Genomic DNA, 23,152 nt, shown 5'->3' with positions numbered 1-23,152 from the left:
CCCTCAAACCCCTCCATTCTAATGAGATAAATTCTTATGTATCAATAAGAAACTGAAATCTGGAATTTAGGGAGGTTTTTGACAGGAAAGTAATACGCTTCTTGTTTTAAGCAAGTGGTCTCTGAAGGGCAAAGTAGAACCAAAGAAATTTCAGCAGCTGTGGCTACTCTCTCAGATCCTTGATAGTGTAGTTTCAGCAACACACCAGTGGCTATGAGCTTATTTCTGAGGCTGATACTGAAGTGGCACAGCTCATCATATTCAGACTCAAGATGTACTAGTCTTTTGACAAATATGCTATGTGACTATAAAAAGGCATGTGGGTGCTGATAGTGTTCTCCATGAAAAGGACACTTGGGTTATAGGAGTGGATGAAAATCTTGTTTAACCTCTTCTTCCTTTAGGTATATAGTCCCATGAGCAGCATGCTGATAATGTTTCTTCAACAGGAGGAGATGGCAGAGCTCAAGGCACAGCTTTACCTGCTAGAGAAGGAGAAGAAGGCATTGGAATTGAAACTGAGCACTCGAGAGGCCCAGGAGCAGGCCTACCTCGTCCACATTGAGCACTTGAAATCTGAAGTGGAAGAACAAAAAGAGCAGAGAATGAGGTCTCTCAGCTCAACCAGCAGTGGAAGCAAAGACAAACTGGGCAAGGTCAGGAGTCAAGCTAAGTTTCCAAAGCCGTAAACATGATTAATTATACCACTCCCCTTCCTGTATCAGTCTTTAGCATGTTAATAATTCTTCTCTTTTGTCTATATGTAGATCTTTTCTCTCTTCTCCAGTTGTTAGGCGATTCCTTCCATACTGTGACTTATGAGGACTTTGCAGAATTATTGTTAAGCCTGTGCAAAATGAAGGTTGTTTTGAGGAGGATTACCACAAGCCCAGTCTTGCCAAACATACAAGTTGCTGCGGTCGAACGTGTGTCTTGCCTGTTGCCACTCACTGGAAACAGTGGAAGGGATGGAGTATAAGCAAAATGCCATCCTCCCCCAAACACAAAATTTGAAAAAATAAGCTCTCATTCCTTTGAAGCAGTTAGAGCATTGTAATGACAGTCTCTTTTTCCAAGTCAATTTGTAATAATTTGAGAATTAAGGCTTTTTCTCCTCTTATTATAATGCAAAATAAACAGACTTCTACATTAACTGTATTAATTTGCGTTAAGAAATAGATATCTGGAAAAACTTAGGTCCTCTTATTTTAGTGCTGTGTCCCCAGATAAGCCTCAGTAATGTGTTCAAAAACAAAATCCAGAGCTAGTGTATAATTGTCTTTCTTACTTGTTTCTGGCAATGCATCATCTGAATTTTTTGATCCCAGCAGTTCTTTGTTTCAAGTGTAGTGTCAAAAGAAATATAGGGAAATCACCAGCAGTTTTGCACACTAGCAGAATTCTGCAAGTTGATGAGCTGTGGTGGTTTAGGAAACATTTAGGAGGATTTGTGAAGTGTTAATCCATTTAGTCTATTTCTTGGTATGTTGATACACTGCCATGTTGCTGTAATATTGTGACGTTTATTTCACCTTCATTTTACAAGTAGCTGTTACCTAAGTGGTTTTCAGAATTTTCCAGTTAAGATGGTAAGTACTTTCAAACTAGATGGTGTTTCCTGGTTTCTCAGGAATGCAGTGATGGCACCGCAGCACCATTAACTCTTGCTGAGCTGAGACCGTACACCGAGAGTGAACTGACTGCTGAGCTGACAAACGCACTCAGGAGGTAAGCAGCTTCCCTCACCAGGGACACCACTTGTCCTGTAGGCCTGGGGCAAGGCTTAGTTCTGAGCCTTTGCTCTTACCCTCAGGTGATTTTAAGAGTGATCACAGATTTGTCCCATGAGAAGGAAAATGATCGAAGGTCTTCTAATGTTCCCCTCTCTTTGCTGTTTTCTTTAGTCTGGTGAAAGTCTTCACATGGTGCTCAGCTCCATTCTCCTTGGGGTTCTCTAAAATTCAGTTGAATTTTAGAAATTAAACCCTCAAAATGGCTGTAGTCATTGTTTTCAGCAAAGAATGTGAGACACAAACATGATTTTTCTTGTGTGCGTACAGAAAACCTTTAGTGAAGATTTGTGGTGTGATCTTTGGTTAAGAAGGTTGGTCACAGGTTAGAACTTGGGCAAGAGTTACAGGAGTGGGAATTGCAGGCATTTTGATGACTCAGATGCTCCATTTTCTTTCTGAGTATGTAAGTGGAGCCACAGTTCAATTACAAATGACATTGTGTGAAGCATTAGCTTTCCAACGGGAGAGAAAATTGATGTCTTGACAAACTGCTTTTGTCAACAGCCAGGTTTTAAGCCTAAGCTTTCAGTACAGTTATACATTAGCTAGATATTTGTTTGTGCAGCAGTTTTTGCTGCACCAGCTATGCGGTAAACTTCATGACAAAGACATTCACTGTTTTGATAGTTGTTTCAGTACTTGTTCCACCTTTTCCAAGAAATGGCTGTCTTAATATCTAATCTGGTTCTTATATTTAGAACCCCTCCAAAATACTACTAAGAATTTAAGTTGGGAAGAGTGTATTTTGCTTTCCTGGTGTTTGCACCCTCTTTAATGGTGGAATGTCCTTTCAGGCAGCTGTTATTCCTGAGGTGCTTTTTTCATAGGTGCAATGTATAGAGTGGCTGTGGTCACTTAAGCCTGGAAGGCATTATGTAAAAATGTAAGATCATTACCACTGCAGAATCAATACATTTCATACCATTTGCTTAGCAGTCTGGCAGTTGCTGAGTACTTAGTTTTCATGATGCAGGAAACAAAATTCCACAGTTAAAATAATCCAAACTGTCATTTGTGTGTGGGTGGATAAAACCCATAAAAAAGTAATTTACATAAACATTGCATAGAAGCCATTGGCCTCCCCCCTGCCCCCAACATTGCAGCCCTGGTGTGAGCTGCTTCACCAGCATTTTTTGTCTTCACTCAAGATGGGGCTTTTTCCTGCTCTTGTTACTTGCTCCTGGATTTCAAGATGATGTCAATGACCTTAGCTAGCAGAGGCTTCAGTATAGTCATGAAATGTGGTTTGCTGACAACACAGAGAAAACAACTTTGCTTTATCTACTGGCCCTTAACTTGATTAGCATGGATTTCCAGCCAGAGGCCTCATGAGTACACTTTGTCAGGCAGAAATGGGGAAGAAAAATAATCAGATTAAACTGTACATAAATTGTGAAGACTCTCAGTGTAATGGAAATATGACTGTACTAAATGTGATTGCTGCTGCCAATGGGGCTCAAACACAGTTCCTGCAAGCTATGTGGACAGGGTGTTTTTCTCCTTAATCAGTGTGTCAGCCCAGATCAAGCTGAATGCTTAGTCCTCCTTATTCTGAAGCTTTCTCTCAAAATCTGTGTAGCACCTGGAGAAAGCTTACTGCACCTTGTTTAGCCACAGCTGTCCTAAAATATACCAGCAGTTCTTAACTGCTCTTCTGAGTAAATGGACCCTCAAATATCACAATGAAATTTATACCATCATGGATCCACTAAAGAGTTCCAAAAAATAATCAAAGTTCATTTTCCTCTACAAGTGCTACAACAGTGCAGAATGGTCTGAGGTGGTTGCGATATCTTTAGGAATGAAGCAAACTTAACTCCGTGCATTTAACATGTGCCAGTCCCTCAATACTCTTCCTGCTTGTATGGGAAAACAAGTCCTGACACTATGTGTGAACCAGGAGAGATCCTGCTGGCTACCCTGATTACCTTCCTCACCTGCCAAAGAAGTAGGATCAGAATACAAAATAAAAATATCTTGCCCAGTATCTGTGTTTGTCAGGGGACAGGAGGGAAATGTGAAAACAAGTACGTATCGCCCTCTGTGGTCTAGAGGCAGTGTTGAAATGCCAATGTTCAGGAGTGTTTCAGTACTGGTTACAATGTGTGCACACATCCAGCGATTGGACCTACCTGTTGTCTCTCCAGGCAGTAGACACTGGTGTAGGGGACAACAGCTGCAAGGATAGGGGCGAAAATCCATTTGCTTTTGAGTCTTTATGTTTGTCAGAGCATGTGATATCAATCAGCAATCCTGTTCCCTCCTCATCCTTTACAGTCTTTACAGAGACTAAAGCCCTGGCAGCTCTCCCCTCTACTGCTTTCCCATTCTGTTCTCTGTTGCTGCTAAATTGTCAGGTTCTTCTCAGTTAATTGAAGCAGAGTGAAACCCAAATAAAACAGCAGGACAAAGTTAAGGTTTGAGTTTTGGTGTAGTTTGAAAACATTTATTTGTTCATAATCTGCAAATGGCCATGCAGCAGAACAGTCTCATCCACAGAGATAGGCTGGCTTCTCTCTGCAGAGAATCTGCAGAGAGAATCTTCTGGAATCCAGAAGTGTGTTGTGAAGCTTATCAAGTTTTCACTGGTAGTGCCCATCACCAGAAATTCAAGGCAGGAGCAGTTCTTCATCTACTGTTCCATTATGTATTTGTTCTAGTACAACTGAAGATTTCCTACAATAGTGTTCAGCATTAAAACCTCTCTTACCAGCTTTTCACAGAAATCACTTTTCTTTGTCATGATAGCTATGCTAACTAGTAGAAATGTAAATTACCTGCAAGTTCTGAGCTGTAAAAGTTACATCTAGGTTAATAAATTTCTGATATTGCAGTCTAAGCTCACTAATGTTCCAGCCAAACATAAATGCTTTCTGTCAGAGTCTTTAACAGTATTATTTTTCCCTTTCTCTTTTCTTAATGGAATGATGAAGTGGTTCAATAGACATGAAGCCTCTTTTTTCTTGAGTTTGGCACATCCATAAACAAGCTTGTTGGCAGGAAATACTTTATTCTTGTGAGGGCAAAAAATGTGTTCCCAGCAGCCTCATGGCCTGGCACTGACAGCTTGATGGTTGTGCCAGAAACCAGTTTTATGAGAGGATCTGGTTGAATACCCCAAAATCAGACACATGACACAGTCTCTTAGGGAGACCTTAAAACAGTATTTTCCTTGCTGGTTTGTTCTGCTGTGGCAGGGCAGGGAGAGCTGTGTATGACTTGTGTGAGTTTGGTAACTTAGTAGGTACATACCAGTTTTGCACTACTGCAGGTGAATGCATTAGAGGTGGCAGAAAGGATTAGAGAGGCAGGAAGAATGCCATCTTGCTTTAGCAGGGCAGTGATAATGGTGAGATAACTACTTTTTCTTCCACTAATTTCTTTCATTCTGTGAAAAATGACCAAACAGGCAAGACTGAAACTTCTCTCTCTCCCTAGGCCTTGCTAGAAATACTTTGTCTGTTGAAGTCCTCCTGCAGTCTCTCCTTGTATTTCCAATTGCTGATAGCTCTTCTGTCACTGTGGGGTTGTATTTTGTTTATATATTTAGATGGTCATTTATAAGCATTAAAATGATTGACCAGGAAGGATCTGGCAGTACTAGGTAAGGGCCATGGCAGGCAAAACACTATAACTAGACTGACTGTTCAGACCTGGGCTGCATCATCATTTGGCACAAAATTACGATCTTTGATGGCTGTGCAGGGTTACACGAATTGTGTCAGTCTAGACGTGTTTCAGTATCTCCCTCACAAAAGAGTGACTTTCCATCTGGCAAGACAACAAAGAAGCTATGTATTTACCATGTCTGATGACTTTTAAACTGAGAGATAGCATACTGAGTGATGCTACTAATAGGGAAGTTGCCATGGAGAGGGGGAAGGAGTTGTAATTGGTAGGACTGGCAAACAGTTCTTTTGCTCTTAATAAAAAGTACATTTTGCACAGAGCTGTGATCCTGCCTCTCTGGAAGTGGAAGCTGCAGGTATTTCTAGTAGGACACAAAGAATTCATGCTATTGCAATAACTTTTATGTGTCTGTTGAGACACAGTAATGCTTATTGCAGTCTTAGGTCCTTATGCTTGTCTGAAGATCACAATTTTGTTTTATGCCAAGCTTCTTTTCAGAGAGGAACCCTTTCAACAGAAAGCTGTGCCAAGACATGGCAGTGGCTATTTCCTGACACACTGTCAGTGAGAGATAGATCAAGCCACCTTCCTTTATTTTAAACTTCCACAAACTTCATGTGATGGCATCTCAGCTTGGTGTGTTTTCAAGGGCCAACCTTAGTTTCATGATAGCAGGATCCAGAAGTCTGTGGAAGCATAGTTGAAATTCAGGCCTATCTTGACCATCAGTCAGGCTATGTCTCAGAAATGGAAGCAGAAATACCTAAAACACATCATATTGTAATGATCCAGATTTAAAATTACTCTTAAGACTTTTACTGATTCGTAAAATCCTCCTTTTCTTAACCAAAGTACAGGACAAACATGGTGGATAAAAGAGGGGAGAGGGAGGCAGGGGTTGTTGTTGTGCAGCTACTGATGCATCCTCGGGTTTTTTTGTCAGTTACATTTGCTTATTTCTGTCCTTTAATTATCACATCCATTAAATGAAGAGATAAGCAACTCTGAGACATATGAAAGCCAGACACTGGCATGGATTGCAGCCATTGCAAGTTTCAGAGATATCCTTTTTGTGCCTGTGTTGTATTCTGCTGTGGTTTCCCTTGGCTGCCTGAGGAGTTCAGAAGTTATGACCTGTGTCTGGAAATCCCTCTGGAGAGTGCCACTGAGAGAAACCTTCTCACAAGAAGAGAAGTGACTCATGGTGATATAAGGTGCTTCCTCAGAAGCACCTCAAGTAGCTGTTTTCTTACATGCATCACAGCCAGCCATAATTTTTCTTTTTCTCTACTTTTGACATGGAATAAGTAGTTCTCCTTACCACTGTGTGGTTATCTGAACTGCTGAGCTGCTGTGCACTTGGATATAATCATCACAGGGAGCTCCAAATAGCTCCAGGTCTGGAGAGCTCCCAGGCTGGGCTGGCAAAGCTGGGTGGGAGGCTTGAACAGTGAGTGTGGCAGGCATGCTGCTGTCTCCTTCCAGGGCTGTTCTCCCTTTCTGCTGCCAGTCTGTGGTTTCCAGGACCACACCTGGCCTGTCTCCCCACTGCAGGTGGTGTAACACATGCCCGTGGTACTGTCTGGTTTTTGAGATCTGCTCTAAGCATCTGACAGTTAGCAAAAAAAAACCCCACAAAAAAACTAGTACAATATTTTACACCAGCAGCAAAGTGTTTTCTTAAAGCACCCTCCATCTTCTCTGTGATCAGAAGAGGCTCCCTTTGCACAGGTAGCAGCCAGCACAGGTGTTCTCAATCCTAGTGAATCCTGAGGAGATGAACCAGGAAGACATGGCATTTGAAGAGGATAATTTTAATACCTTCTTGGCATTTGTGAGGCGTTGCTTTGTTGCCTCTTTAGTAAAGTTATTATATATTAGTTGTTTTCCTTAGCAGGCCAACTCAGACCAGTGAGGCAAGAATGCATTTGAATTAGCTTGGGGATTCTGCATGCCAGCCTGATGAAGAATGTTAGTTTAAACTGCTGATGAAAAGAGAATTTATCTGCATTCCTTTTAAATGTCCAGCTGTTATCTCCTGAGAGGAATGGAGTCAAATGCCTAGAAAAAACAGTCATGTGTCACCCTGTTCAACTGGAAAAGTTAGTGAGGGATCATGCCAGGCTCACAACAGGAGGGTATGAGGAAAGGGGGTAGGAGTGAAGTGTGGGATTGAAGGTGTGTGCCTGCCCTTCCAAGCAGGGACCATGAAGACAGCTTGGGACCACCACGCAGGAGGTGCCTCTCCTACCTCCCTTCCCCAAGCCCCAGGTGCCTAGGGGCTACCCCATCTGCGTGGATACTCTTGGCTAGGAAACCTCTGGCCTCTGTCCCCTTGGACTGGCTGCCCAGCTGCTGCTGGTGCTGCTGCCTCAGGGATTTGTGTCTGCAGAGCTCAGGGGCAGGTGCTGAGCTGAGGCCAATGGTGCCCCTCCGACTGCTGAGCCAGGATTTGAAGAGATCTGCTTGTGGCAGGCAGTGCACCCTCATCAGTAAAAGGATAGCCCCAGGGATGGCCCTCTGCCTGGCTGTGGGAAACTTTCTCACCTCTTGATTTGGAGAGAGCTCATTGTTCCTCTTTTACTTCAGATTTGGCAGGAGCTCTGGTGCTCCTGACCCCAGGGCAGGGGGGTGGTAGCTGGTGCTTTCACAAGAAGGGGAGTTAGCTGGGTACACTCCAAGCCAGGGGCAGAAAAATCAACTTTTTGCATGCCAGAGAAGAGCAGCTTCCTGTTTGCAGCACTGGGGAATTTTCAATAAAATAAGTAAGGGCAGGAAAATCTGGGAAGACTTCTAGCATGTGAAACCTGAACATGTCTGGAAATGCCCAGACAGAAGAGAAAATATAAGGTGTTCATGACCTTGCTTACATTACTATGTGCCAAACACAGTGTGCCAAACATGGTGTCACTGAGTGGAGGCCAAATTGACAGAAACTGCAGAAATGTGCCCGATGTTACATAGTTTCCTTTATGGCTCTGGCACAATTCCCCACCCTCTGCATTGGTAGCCTTGAAACCAGTGAACACCAGTTATCCCCTTCCTATTCAGCCATCCTGTAAGTCTGAAACAAAAAGCGCTTGAAAACCACTTAGCAACTGCCTACTGAGTGTTTTGATTGTGAAAATACAAAACAAAAGTCTTTATTACCAGCATATTAGGTGCTTCATTGAAAATACTGTTTTAGCGGATGTTGGCATAGGCTGTAAGCCTCTGAATACACTTATTCTGAGCTTTTCCCTGGAAAGGGAGCAGTCAGGGATTTCCCTAGCTGACTTCTCAAGTGCCCTGCAGCAGAGAGCCCTTGTGCTTGGAAGTGAGCCATGCCCTCAGATCATAGGCTTGTTCCCTCTTCTGGGAATACTTGTGTATTTCCTCTGTGCACACAAGATGTCATGGCTGTATTTTTTGCAGCTCCAGCTGCAGTAGCCACTCGGAGGAGGAGCTGTCAGGAGCAAAAGCTGTGCTGACCTCTGCAGTCTGATAGACTTGTGAGTTTGGGGCTCACAGAAACTGTTTTCTCAGAAAAAAATACTTGCTTGTCATTCCCTCTTCCCATCAAAATACACATACAAATGCTTTCTTGGGATCCACAGAGGTCCATACTACAGCCCTGGGGTGCAATTGCAGTGCAAATTTGGTGTGTAAGTTTCCATGTGATTTTGGATTCTGGACTCTGGAAGACTGGCAGCAGAAATCTGTGCCACAGCCATACGATGATCCCTGTTGTAGAATGTTCATATGGTTGTCACTTCAAATGCAGTTCCTTCTCTGGTTTGCAGCTTTGACATCTCATTGTGGAAAAGTACTGCATGTGACTGTGACTATTGTTTTAAAATATTCTGCCATAATAAGCCTGTAGTGGCTAATTTTTCATATCCTGCTGATTTAAAAGAGCAATGAGGACAGTGAAGTGGTGCTAGAAATTCCGTCAAGACAGCTAACCCTCTACTGTATTAAAGGAATACAAATAGCAGCTCAGGATTCATTATCACTCCAGTTCACTGCCTAACCAAGCAATCAGTTTTGAAGAGAAATAAGGACAATTCTTCCTGACCAGACTGAGGTAATTAGTGATAGAAGTGGAGGGAAGTGGGAGGAGTTAGCATTGTGAGGCATGGAATTTTTAGGAAGGGGCAGAGAATTTGCTGGTCAACCAGTATGGTACAGCTCTGAGGTCTGTTATCTGCTACTAAAAGAGAAGGTGCAGCACTATGGGGAAAACCTTACATACTTTTTACATGTAATAGTCATTAACCAGGTGTGTGTGCATCTCCATTTCCAAGACTTAAACAAGATATTTACTGTGTCTTTACTGTTGCTGCTGTGTCTGTCTCCTCAGGTGTTACTTGTTCTATGAAATGTCTCTTGAAGTAAAGATATTTAGATAGGCATTTTTAAAATCAGGAACAGAAGGTGTAAATGTAGATCCCTATGGGTTGGGGTTTTTGAAGATTTTTGGGTTATTTCAGCATGTGCAATCAAAATACTAGTTGTTTTCCATGAGATTAAGATTGAGTCGCTACTAGCTAGTGCTGGTTTCACTGACTTCAAAGCCAAAGGAATACATGTGTTTTAGTGTAAATATAAGTTTGGGTCATCTATAGATTTGAAGTATTACCAGCTGTTACCTATTTAGCTAGATGGTTCAGATCTAGCATCTGAAAGTTAAGTAGCTTGTGGAGGCCCATGGTGCTGGCTCTGTGTCTTTGACAAGCAGCAAGATTAAGGATGTTACAGACCAAAAGTAAAGAAATACAGCTTGATGTTTAGCTGGGTTTGGACTGAACAGGACTGGCTGAAAGGTGTGAGTGCAAAACAGACAAAAGGTGATATAATTGTTTTGTCAGATAACAGTCACCGTAGCAAGCCATGTGCATGACTTTACCATGCATGACAGGCTCCTCAAAGTCTTTCTACTGTGTTTCTTTTCCACGCAGCTTTTGTTACAACAGGTGTATTAAGGACTTTAGCTGCAGTGAACTGTGGTTCTGCAGGGTTTTTTCCAAAGTGTGCAGTGTTTTCACAGCCATACCTTTTCGTGCACATAATGTTAAATCAGCCTCATGTGATTTTTAGATTTCTCTGCCCACCCAAATGCTGTGCATGTTTATTTTGTTGGACTGGCTGTTCATGCCAGGTCGCTGTGCTGAGCATGGTGTTACTGAGCCTTCCCAGAGCCTCTGGCTGTGGTGACCTCTGGAGCAGGCAAGAACCAAATTTACCCTACTCTGTTCTTCGTATCAGTAGTGCCATGCCACAAACACATTAGGTCTGGCCTCTGCCAAGTCTGATGGTTTCTTGTTTATATTCTGTTGCAAGTAAAAATGGATTTTTTTTTCCTATTTCTTTGCAGAACACAGACTTTGACCGTAGACTGTGCTGAGTCTTTCTGGCTGCTAAGATAGGATATAAAAAATGAAATTTATATTTGGGGTGGATGGCAGTGAGCTTTTAACTGGTAGGGAAAAAGATTATATTATTTGAAAACACAGAGCATATTCCTTCAATGAAAGGACGCACAAAGAATACTGATGATTTTTCATCAACAAGGCCCCTCTTATGTCCTTTTCAATTTTGCCGGTAAACCAGCGTCTGAGTCTCTTGGGATAAACTGCTGACTTGGAATATTTCCCCGTCTGACTTTGTGAAAGCCCTTCTGTAGCTGCTGAAGCCAGGCGGTCTCCTTGTCTCTGGCGATAAAAGGCTGCCCCAGTCAGGCCACTCTCGGAACTGCAGCCTGATTCAAGGACCATCCGTGTGGTCTGTTCAGAGCTGTGGAAGCTTTTAGGGTGTTCGTTCCCGGTGGGCTTGTGTCATCTTGTTATTCAGATGAAACACAGCATACTCACTTAGCACTGCAGCAAAAACAAGAGGGAGAGGCCAGTCACTGCAAAGTGGTTCTGGGCAGCAAAGCACAGACAAATGTCTACATACAAACACATAAAGTTCCCAAGTGTAAGATTTGATACTATAAAATCTGTTTCCCAGTTGAGCCCGGCTCCATGTCAGTCTTAAAAGCTTTTTTTTTTTTTTCTCCCAAATCTGATGGTTTTCTTCTCTGGGCTATCTGCTGTGAGGATGGGTCACGGGAAAAGCTCCTGGGTCTCCACACCAGCACAGTAACAGTCCCCTGTCAGTGTAGGCGTGGGCTGGGCAGCCTTCAGCTCTGAGCAGGGAGCTCCCCAGGGAGAAGCACCTGCCTCATGCCACATGCTTACTTGTGCTAGGAAATACTTTTTAAAACCAGCTTAATCCCCAAGCTGTAATGCTTGCTTCTGCTCAGAATTTCTGTCTCGGTCACTTTTTCTTTTCCTCATAGAGATACTTGTAATGTAAAAATACTACAAGGTACCTTGCTTCCATTTTGGCACACTTCATGTAATTAACTTTTGGTTCATAGTTAGCAAGTAAGTGTTAGTCACTATATCAGCATTTTAAGCCTCACTACTCTGGCTTGTTGAAAGAGTCCTTCACAGAAAAAAATGCTCTTTCTTCTGTATTTCTTGTACTTGCCCTTTTCTGTCTGTGTTCCCATCTCCTGTTCTTAACTTTTTCTCACTGCCACATGGACTTGACTTACTGGCTCCATAAAAAGCTAGTCAGTTACTGTAATACAGACTTAAATTTATACTCAAGTATAAATGACTTGAGTAAATTTGAGGTAGTAACTAAAATCAGTGGAATTGCTCAGAGGCTGATGAAACACTGGCACAGGTTGCCCAGAGAGCTGGTAGGTGCCCCATCCCTGGAAACATTCAAGGGCAGGTCAGATGAGGCTCTGAGCAACCTGATCAACCTGATCTACTTGACAATGTCCCTGCTAGATGTCAGGCTAGATGACTTTTAGAGGTCCCTTCCAACCCAAACCATTCTGTGGTTCTCTGTGTAAAGAGAAATTTGTTTAGTAAAATATTTTTAATAGCAATGCTGGACTGGTATTTTTAATTAAAATTTGTCACAATGTTTAAGAACCTTTGGTGGTTTTCTGTGCTATCTCATTCAGGACACAGTAGGCATGTTCTAGGTATTCTTAAACTTTTATTTATGTATGTTTGTGCTTATTTCTTAGTGTGATTTAATGCATACAAGACTACAATCTACAAGAGAAGTTTGTTTGCTTTTTTGTCTGCTGTATCTCTGATCATATAGTTTACAATGGGAAATGTTATAAATATCAATCTTTGGAGAATTTTAATGTAAGAACTACCTCCTGTATTATCCAAGTAGTAATAAGGGGAATATTTTCAACCTGTCAACCCAGCACAGGACAACTGTTCATGCACTTTGCAAGCTGAATTGTTATTTCTGTTTTGAACATAGTTTTCTACCTCCTCTTTTCCTGGTCCAGGGAGAAGAAACTGAAGGCTAGAGTGCAGGAGTTAGTGAGTGCTTTGGAGAGGCTCACGAAGAGCAGTGAGATCAGACATCAGCAGTCAGCAGAATTTGTTAATGACCTTAAAAGGGCAAACAGGTAAAGGATCTACCAGCAGATGGACCTGCCATTGATTTTTTTTTTCTGTGTTCTGGCAATGCACTGTAATATTCCCCTTACCTTAATGAGAAGTTTATGGATCCTTGAATTCACACACATTGAGTCTTTAAGGCTCTAGTTAGAGATGTGGGAGGTATTAAACCTCCCATGTAGGCCACTGACAACTACACAGTTAAGAACAGAGGGAGGGAAATAGTTAATCTTAACTGAGTTACTAGTAAATGCACTTACAGAAACAAACAAAACTCAGATTTATAAATCTGTTACTTTGTTTTAAACTTCTCTTTTTCCTTTGGCTCCAGCCTCTTCATTAATAAACTTTCTTGGATAATCACAGTTAAACTGTATTGCTTACTCAGGGCATTTTACTGGCCCTGTGTTTGGATGAACTAGGAATACAGTGGACTGCAGCTGCCTTCCTGCAAGGAACTATCACTCACAATGTAGTTTTTCTTAAATTATACCTGAAAGCCTTTGTAGTGAAAAGCAACATCCACCTCAAGCTTTCCTACTCAGTCAAGGTGGAGGCACAGAACCTACCCAGCAGCTGGTAAATTACCACAAGATACCATCCTCTGAATGTAAATGTGATTTTTTAAAATGGAAAATGCAAAATCAGTCCTGGATTTTCTAAAAAGATTCTGGCCATGCAATGTTCTTATAAATCATTACATGTTTAATGTTGTGGTATCCTGACTCACAAACAGTGCTCTGCAAGGTCATCATCAGGAACCTCTGACTCTTTGAACCATGTTTAAACATATTTTCTTTACCAGTTTCCTGGTAGAGGTGTGGGCTTCCCCAGAAAAGACACAGACATTAGTATTGATCTGGATTTGGATCAATAGGATTTGGATCTAATCCATTTTAAAGCACTGGTTAATTTCAGGAAGATTATCAGTACCCACACTTTGGAGTTTTCTGAAGGTAGGGCTTTGGGGTGGATTTTTTGTAACACTTGCTACGAACAAGCCTTTCTGAATTACCTTGTATTGCCTTGTGTTTTTAACAGCAACTTGGTAGCAGCTTATGAAAAAGCAAAGAAAAAGCATCAAAATAAGCTGAAGAAACTGGAATCACAAATGATGGCCATGGTGGAGAGACATGAAACACAAGTGAGGATGCTCAAACAAAGAATAGCTTTACTGGAAGAAGAGAACTCCAGACCACACACCAATGAAACTTCACTTTAAATGCATCTCTTTAAAGGATGCTTAGTGCCATTACAACTTTCTTTCTTTTCGAGGCTAACTTTTAGGGAGCTTCAAACGCTAAAAGCTCTGACTGTCAATGCTGACACACTTAAAGCACCTTCTCTGGGATCCCAGAGAGGTGTCATGGGGATAATAAAAATGTTAACCTTAAGAACTGTTTCATAATGTAAAATGGCAGTGCCTGAATTATCATGCTATAATTATGTACATTGTCCGTGTCGTTATGTCTATATTCATACAGCTTCTCTTCCTTTTTATATACGTCCCATGGGTGACAGTGTCACATAGCAAAATAATTAATTTTAAGGGGTTTTCATTTCAGTCATTTGGAGATCATTTGAGAGTTTTCCCAGTCCCTGAGCTCCCTCTGCACACAAGTCCATATTGTACCCTCAAGAAAGACTTGCTGTTGTGGTTAAACCAACCAAATGGGCAGCTGCAGAGAGGGGAGATGACAGGCTGCCTTGCTTTTTTGCACCCTATTTGCAATACTGCTGCTCACAGTGCAGATCAGGTGGGAAAATTCCTGTTGATTTGGAAAAAACCCAAGAAACTCTCAGAGTTGCATCTCTGAGAACCATGATGATGGTGTGTTTCTTACAGTTTGTAAGAGGGCTAAAGGCTGTGAGTTTCACCACACCACGTCTGAGCCAAGGGTGGGTAAGAAATGATAGGAGACCTTCTGGTATTTATATTATATGGTGTTTGCAACTACTTTGTAGAAGAGTTGGTTTTTCTTGCTAACACATTATAGCCAAGGTTTTCTCTAAGAAGCTGGGCCATTTTTGTCACATGTATAGTACTTATTACAGCTTACTGTGATCAAGAGGTAGAATGTCTTTTTTTAATACTTTTTTTTGACCCAAAAAGGTACTTATTAGGAACGTACCTGTTTAATATTGAATACGTAGGCACAAAACTATAAATGTGTAGATGTATGGATATCCTGTCACAAAGAGAATGTGAATGGTAAAGTCTTCTTATAGCTTCTTAGGTTAGTTTTTGTTACTGCTAACATTTTCTTCTTTCGTTTAAGTCACATCATATTGCTGTATTATCAAACTGACTGAATGGCAAATGTTGCCCTATTATATTAATGAACATTAAGCAAATCATGGGGATAAGGTTGATTTCTGTTGAGGTCAAAATACAGGAGTCTACCATAGCACCTGTTACGTTCAGATGATTCTTCTTTTTGACAGAGTACGTAAAAGAGCTTCCATGTGTGTTTTAACATGGCAAACTAGAGTCAATGCACTGTGCTAGCCTGCTACTATGTTACACCTCTGCTTTGCTTTTTTCAGGCTTATTTCCTAGGGAATCTGATTTCAGGAGTCATTCATCCTTTTTGCTTCACATGTTGAGTGAGTTGCACCTCCAGTTTTACCAGTGTATTTAGAATTATGACTTATTCCTCTCATTTCTAGTACTAAGGAAATATTTTTAGACGACTTTAAGTGTTTTTGTCTACTGTTGAGTTAGGCCAGGCAGCCAAAATATGGGAATTTGTGTTCAGAGTATGGCATTATTGTTACACCTTGGTTGCATCTGAAACTGTAGCAGTTGGTGTTCATCTCTTTCTACTGTAGCTGCTGTTGTCTTCTTTCCTTAGTCATTCCTACTTCCCTAGAGCCTGATACTTCATCTACAAAGCCAGCATGACTGATTGCAACAGCAAGTTAAAACAATGCTGATTTCAAAATTTTTAGTTAGTAACATCCTGGAATTGGTTTTGATCAGTCCTCTTTCACAAACTAATTGCACTTAATTTACAATGTGAATGGAAATTTTTGCAAACCAGTCTGTTGAGGGAAGAGGCACATTGATTTCTGCTGCCTTTATGGTGTTGCTTGGCAGCTTTCTGTGGCATTTCCCTTTTTTGGCTAAGTTTCTCACCAACAGGAAGGTGGGGTTTTGCCATAAACTTCAGCTGTAGCTGAGCACACTTGTTTCACAAGAAACACAAAGGAAAAATATCCACTATGTACTGTGGTAAAAATGCAGTTACACTTTTGTCTTCTGGCATCTGAAACACCCATCTGATTTGAGGTAATCTCAAAATGTCCATGTGAAATACCCTTCAATGAAGAGGACTAGAAACAACTACTGCACTGGATTGCCTCTTAGGCTCTTTTTTTTTTTTCCTATTTAGAATAACAGAATCACACAATGATTTGGAAGGGACTTAAAAGATCATCTTGTTCCAACTCCCCTGCTGTGGGCAGGGACATGTCCCTCTACACCAGGTTGCTTCAAGTCCCATTCAACCTGGCCTTGAACACTTCCACAGATGGAGCATCCGCAGCTTCTCTGGGCAGCCTGTTCCAGTGCCTCACCACCTTCACAGTAAAGAATTTATTCCCTAAAAAAATTTCTTAGTACCACTTGAATTTAAATGTCTTTAAATTATAGGTACAAATTAAGAAAGCATAAAACCACAGCAACACAGAATGGTTGGAAGGGACCACTGGTGGGGTCATCTGGTCCAACCTCCCTGCTCAAGCCGGGTTTCCTGGAGCAGGTTACTCAGCATTGCATCCAGATGGTTCTGGAACATCTCCACTGAGGGAGACTCCACAAGCTCTCTGGTCATCCTGTTCCAGTGCTCAGTAACCTGCTCAGGAAAGAATTTGTTCCTCATATTGACAGTCAGTTTCTGCCTGTTGCCTCTTGTCCCCTTGCTAGGTGCCCCAAGCAGAGCCTGGTTCATCCTCTGACCCGTCCCTGCAGACACTGACAGACATTGATGAGGTCCCCTCTCAGTCCTGTCCTCTCAGGGCTGAACAGGCACTTGGGTTTAGAGGCATAAAAAACTGCAATTGTCCTCAGTGCTTTTCAGGCCTCAAGACTTGCTGATGTCATTTCACTGCATTTACTGTGCATCTTTCCTGCCACCTGTGCTCTGAAAGTGCTTTAGAATTAACTATAAATCATCAGTAAATGTAAGCCATTTTCTTCCCAGAGGTTTTGTAGATGAAAAAGAAACACTGATATCACACAGCCTCAACAGCAGCGAGTTTGCCAGACCACCAGTTTAGTTTGCCCAAGCAAGCAGCCACTGATTGAATTGTTGGCATGCTGGAAAAGATCAGTAGAGAAGTGGTAAAAGGTTTAGTGCTAGTGTGAAAACTCTTCAATATTAATAATTAGCTATAGTTCCAGTGTAGCCATTACAATGGCACCAACCCTGAGAATAAAAGCCAAAAAACTTAACAACTCTGTTCATGCAACTCTGAAATACCAGCACATGAGATATAAGAGTGTGCGATGCGCCCTGAGTCACAGCAACTAAACTCTTCTAACATTTGTTGCAGAAATAATACATTGGAAAAACAAGAAATATAGGTGGTTCTTGCCAACAAAACCTAAGTCCACTCATGACTTTTTGATTTTTTAAGTCATCAGAGTGCATGAAACTTTGTATTTCACAGTGTGTTCAGAAAAAAAAAAATTACTTTTTTTTCTAATTATATGTATAAATCTTCACCAGCTTGAATGTACTGTTAGCTATTGCAAAGCACATGTGACTAAGTTTGCATTCATGTCAGTATTGTTCTACTGGTTTTATTAGGATTTTCTCCTCCTTTAATACTGCACCATACATTTTAACTTTATAAATTTTTCACCATACTGAATTAGCTTTAAATGTTGCTACTTTTCAGTTTCCTAGCAGCTGTAAAATAGCTATTTTGTGTTTATTTGATATAGAATTGTAAAAATTGCATTTATTTATACAGAGGCATTTATAATACTTATTTTACAAATGTTCTTATATTCTGAATAAATTTCTAATGCTGTTTCTTTGCCTTTGGCATTGTTTTACCATAACTTGTCATCTTATTGGTGAATGGGCCACCTCTAAGTATCCTAGACACAAAGATACCTCATCTCCAAGGTAAGTTACTGAGGGAGATGGTGTGACATTGTCAGGAAAGTTTCCATTATAGAGCCATGAAAACTTGGTGAGAACTCAGCTGAGATCTGACATATTAGTACTTCCCCCAAACCCTCCACAGCTTCAATGAACACTTTATAGAAACAAAAGGGCACATGTGAAACTGTTTCTATACATCCAGTTCTTTTAATAACAAGTTATATAGACCAAAAAAGAAAAAAATAATCTTTCATAAATACTCTAAAAGCACTGATTGAAGTTCACATACTTCCTTTCTCCAGTACATCCAACACCTTTTTATTTTCTTTTTCTTTCCATTGTGTTGAATGGGCTCCTCATCCACATTTGCTATTTACCTTAAAAAATAATATTTGTTTTCCTGGCATTATGTATAATCAGTGCTGCTGACTGGCTTAAGACAACACCTCAACATTCTACAGTGAAAGAATAATCTGTAGCAGCAGCACAGGCTTTACATTTCACAATGACCAGCAGTCCTTATATTCATACTTCAGTAAGTTTATTTATAAAGTGATTTAATTTTACAGAGAAAATATAGAAGAAAATGTCAACTTAGTCATAGTCTCTTAAATGGTGTGCTTCAGTTTCTGAATCAGTTCATAACAAAATGACAATCATCAGTACAGCAGATGTTACAGGTAGTTACAGATTTTACTTAATACAATTCAAGGGTTAACTACTGCAAACTTTCTTCAAAAGAACATAATGGAAATTTAATAAAACCTGTAATGATTTTAACCTTATTAGCTGTACATACTTTCTGCTTAATTAGCACTGATGTGCCACTTACATAAAAGCGAGGAAAACAGATCAAGTTCTTCAGCTTTAAACAAAGGAGGAGGAAGACATAACCCTTCATGCATGAGCCATATAATAAAACATTGGCTCCCTGTTTTCTGCCAGGCATGCAATGCTGCCCTGAAAAATGTTATTTTTTGGAAGCAATACCCAAGTCAGCCTGGATCCTGCATTATTATGCCAGAATTAATGGACAAGCCCCCACCTTCTTCTGTAGAGTCTTGTTTCACTTTTTAAGTTTAAAAGTGCCTTGCAAATGCAGCTAAACTGCTCCTCAGGGATAAAGCACAACTTCCACATATTGTAGTGTCTTGCAGACATCCTTACTGAAGGATCCTGTAGCAAGTATAGGCATGAGAAGTATTTGCTGAGAGCTCTTGATCACGCAGTTTTGCATACTTTTTCTGCATAACAAAACTATGTACCCAACCAGTAAGATACAAATGGTTAATTTCCATAGTTCAGTAATTTTGATCAAACATGCTTAAAATAATCTGCCAAGTTTTTTTTCTCACAGCAGGAAGTGTGTTGTAGAGAACTGTGTTTGCAGGATCTGTATTCTTAAAAAGCTACAAATGCCTTTTTTAAAAATGATTAATGCTCCATGAGCTGTAATCATTTTCTTAAAGGTACTGAACTGTAAGCCATACTGGAAACAAGAAGCCAGTTCTTCTGATCAACAGTATAAATGCTTAAAAATTACAAAATACTCAGTTTTCAGTAAAATTCTTAGGCCTATTCAAATTTAAACATTCTGTATTCTGTGAAATGTTAATAATTACTTAAAAGGAAGCTTTCTTTTTTTTTCCTGCAAGAATTGAAGAAGGACTTGAAGAGAAGCATCCCAGAGCTGAGACAATTTAAAGATAAGGGCTTCTGTAAAGCTGAATCTGTATAAAAAGTTAAGTCTCACTTAACATTTTGAATGAAAACACAAGTTAAAACCCAAGCATTTAACTTTATAGTACTACTTCTAATCTGGAATCTTCTATCATCTTGAATATGGCCATTGTAATTGCTACCTATGTAGTCTTCCTTTTAAGTTCATAATCTACATGAGAAAATGAAATGCACACACAGCACAAATCCTACTGTATCTATCAGTGCTTACATACAGGATTAAGAACAGTGCAAATACTAGCATTTAGCCTACTTTCTTGAACTACACTATTCCTATAAATGCATAAGAACAAAAACTTATTATGGAAGAATAGTGACATTTCCAAGTCTAATTTACTGTTAAAGCACCTTCAGTTAGTTTGTAGAAATTTACCGTATCTTAAATAATTTTGGTTGTTTCAAAAGTTAAAATATTGTAATAACAAAAACAATTTGAAATTATGAAGTCATGTATAAGCACCAGATTATTTAATGTTTACAGTGCAAGAATTAAAATTGGTTTATTTACAGAAATTAAATCATCAAGAGAGACTATTCTACCAATTCTCAATAATTATGAGCTTCCTAACATATTTAAGAGTATAACCTCCAAACTTAAAACATGAAGGCACCTGACTTTACATCTGGAAGAAAAACCTGTTGCTCAGAATTTATAAAAAAAACCCAGGTATCTGAGGATTAAGCAGCCCACTAACCCCACAACTGGGCAGCCAGTCACCCATGGAGCAGCAGTGCTGTCTTGCACCACAGGATATCAGAGCTTGGATTTTTAATGTAGACTCTTGCTCTTCACACCAGAATGACATGAGTGCAAAAGCAAATCTTCTACAGCAAGTAAAGGTTGGAAAAAATAATTTATCTGAGACCAAGTATGTTAGAAATAGTCAGATGAACAGCCTGCCTTATTTTTAAAAGGAACTGTTACATCTATAACAGCCACAGGTAGATCAAGGTAAAACACAGTGTATTGTTCGCAAATCACCAAATTAATTCAGGAAGGTTGGAGCAGAGCACAGAAGCCTGGAACAGAGACTAGGCCCAAAATTTTATTAGAAACTATTTATGGAAGTTTGGTCTAAAGAATTTACATTGCGTTAAAAAAAATACTTTGATTGTGCAACAAATAAAGCTATTTCCTCTCTTCTTCCCATAACCACTGCTGCCAGACTTCAAACCATGTAAGACACAGCTCCTTCCAAAAGCTGGATGATGGATGTACATCAAGGAGTTGAAGTTAGTAGCACTTCAGCACAGAACATGTCACTCAAGTGGACAGGACACAGAGCATTCTGTGAAGGAGATGCTAAAAACCTCATGCTAAAGCAGGGAGTTTATGTAGTACCAGGAAACTGCAAACTAATACTAGATTCCCAGCACCACACATCTGTAGGTTTGTTTGTTAAATGTTTGTTTATTCCACAAGTTCTTTAGCTGCAAAAACATTGACTGACCATTCATAATCTTAATAACCCCTTACATGCAAGCATTCTCAAATTGACTAATTTGTTTTTCAAGTATCTTGATACCAGCTCTTGAGTCTGACATGCAAACAGTTACTTGTTTCTCTGTGTCTGGCTCCCATAAAGTAAAAACTCACAGAAAGAAAACCTAAATCTCACTTGCTATTTCTTCACTGTTTTACGGAAGATAATGTAAACAGTACTTCTAAACTTAGAAATACAATTATAAAAGAATGGTGAAATAACACAAAGAAAGTAAACAAAATGTTCACAGTGCAGGGCATGATGGAACCCATGGGGTAGATCACATGCCTCCACACTTACATAGTTTTAGAAACCTTACTGAGAAAGCAGAAAGCAATGCTACTACAAGAAACAGTACCCTTATACAAAGAAGTAAGTTATTGCATATTTATCACATTTATTTGCAACTCACATTAAGGCTAGATTTACTAAAATCATGACATGTATAAGCCCCACTTTGGGTTGCTTAATGAAGCAACCAGTGTCTCTTATTGTGAACCAACCTTTCACTAAGAATTAAAAAATGACACAGTAAACAGAGGGCAGCCGGCATCTCCTATTCATAGGACATGCTTCCAATGTTTTGAAGACTTCCTCTTGTCTGGGACAGAACTTCCCAAACACATGACAGATGCTCGAAGTTCACTGTTTCATCAACATCCCCATTATTTCACAGAGCACTAATGAACTAACTTATCTGAAAAGTCAACTTATTTATAAAAAGATTTCCACAGCCTGATATTTAATTATGCCATAGGAGAGTCTTGTCATCTCCACAGGCAGTAGCAGCCTCAGGATACCAATACAAACTTCTGCCTCACCATGAGTAAAGGCACTTTTACTGGGAAATCAACTAAAAAAGCACTAAGGAAGTAACTAAAGATCAGTTTTCATCTGAAGCTGAATAACGTAACCTCCTCCAGCATTATCCCACCTTCTCAATTACTCTTCTGTATCATTTACTGCTTTGAACGGCCTTTGGATACTTTAATAAAAAACAAACCAAAACAAACAAAACACAAATGTGAGTCAAAGCTAGACTGAGCTATTTCACAATTTGGTCTTGAAAAACAAGGCCCTCAGAACTCTTGTCCTCTAGAAGGAGGAAATGCTGTAATCCCTTTCTCCTGTTGACTGATACAGAAGTTGAGCACTCCCACAGCCAAAATTATTACAGCATTAGAGTTCCAAATCACCTGGTGCCAGGGCAGGTGAATAAACCAGGAGAAAGTTCTAAAGCTATTTCTGAGGAAAAGCACTAGGTAACAGATCAGGTAGGGTAGGTGAAGTAGGGTGGTTGAAGGAAGACTAGGATTTTGGTTTTGGATGATGCATGAGTTGCATAAAAACTCAGTGCATGAGCATACACTACAAGGGTGTAGTTCATTCAACCTATGAAGTTACCAATTAATCACCTCTATTCTAGAGAAAAGTCCATTTTTAAATCTGGGACATACATGCTTGCTATCACAAGCTGCTGTGACAGATTATTTCAGTGCATTTCTATCAATTGCAAAGCACATGCTCAAAACCCATTAACTTGAAGGTGATGTAACAGTTCATCACCTCAACTCTCACTGGTTTTTTTGTTCCTCCCCTCCACTCCCACCCCATCTTTGATGTTTTTCCCAAGAAAGCACTGTAGCTGAAATCGACTGAGGCTAGATCATTTAAATGCTAACTGCAAGTGCAATTCAATACTACTGGATATATACAGAGCAGATACACTACACAAGAGATCTGAGGACAACAGTACAGAATACAATACTGAACACCCTTGAAATAGTTATTGGAAGCCTGATTAAGCTGTTCAGTGTCACACAATGCCTCTATTATCCATGCACCTGCCTTCCTCCTCAGCAAGATCTACAGAGGCTTATTTACATTCAGTATAAATTCTACACAAGTAACCTCTCACAGAC

The 23,152-nt window shown here is 40.2% G+C and overlaps 1 protein-coding gene across 6 annotated transcripts in view; it reads left to right on the top strand.

The window, feature by feature from the left end:
* MCC (MCC regulator of WNT signaling pathway) overlaps positions 1–18,056 on the top strand; it is a 189,944-nt gene extending 171,888 nt beyond the window's left edge. For 3 of the 6 annotated variants that reach the window (XM_051782577.1, XM_051782581.1, XM_051782582.1), the window contains 4 exons: positions 405–656; positions 1,631–1,728; positions 12,775–12,897; positions 13,931–18,056. In XM_051782577.1, the coding sequence (XP_051638537.1) occupies positions 405–656; positions 1,631–1,728; positions 12,775–12,897; positions 13,931–14,111 (654 nt within the window). In that variant the 3' untranslated portion in view covers positions 14,112–18,056. The remainder of the gene's footprint in view (positions 1–404; positions 657–1,630; positions 1,729–12,774; positions 12,898–13,930) is intronic. The other 3 variants (XM_051782579.1, XM_051782583.1, XM_051782580.1) reach the window with 2 other exon arrangements.
* The last annotated feature ends 5,096 nt before the right edge of the window (positions 18,057–23,152 follow it).

This window comes from Manacus candei, unplaced genomic scaffold (assembly GCF_025592945.1).
Source record: "Manacus candei isolate 608988 ecotype Guabito, Panama unplaced genomic scaffold, ASM2559294v1 h1tg000016l, whole genome shotgun sequence".
Classification (NCBI taxonomy): domain Eukaryota; kingdom Metazoa; phylum Chordata; class Aves; order Passeriformes; family Pipridae; genus Manacus; species Manacus candei.
This window is presented reverse-complemented; position numbering and strand designations above follow the sequence as displayed.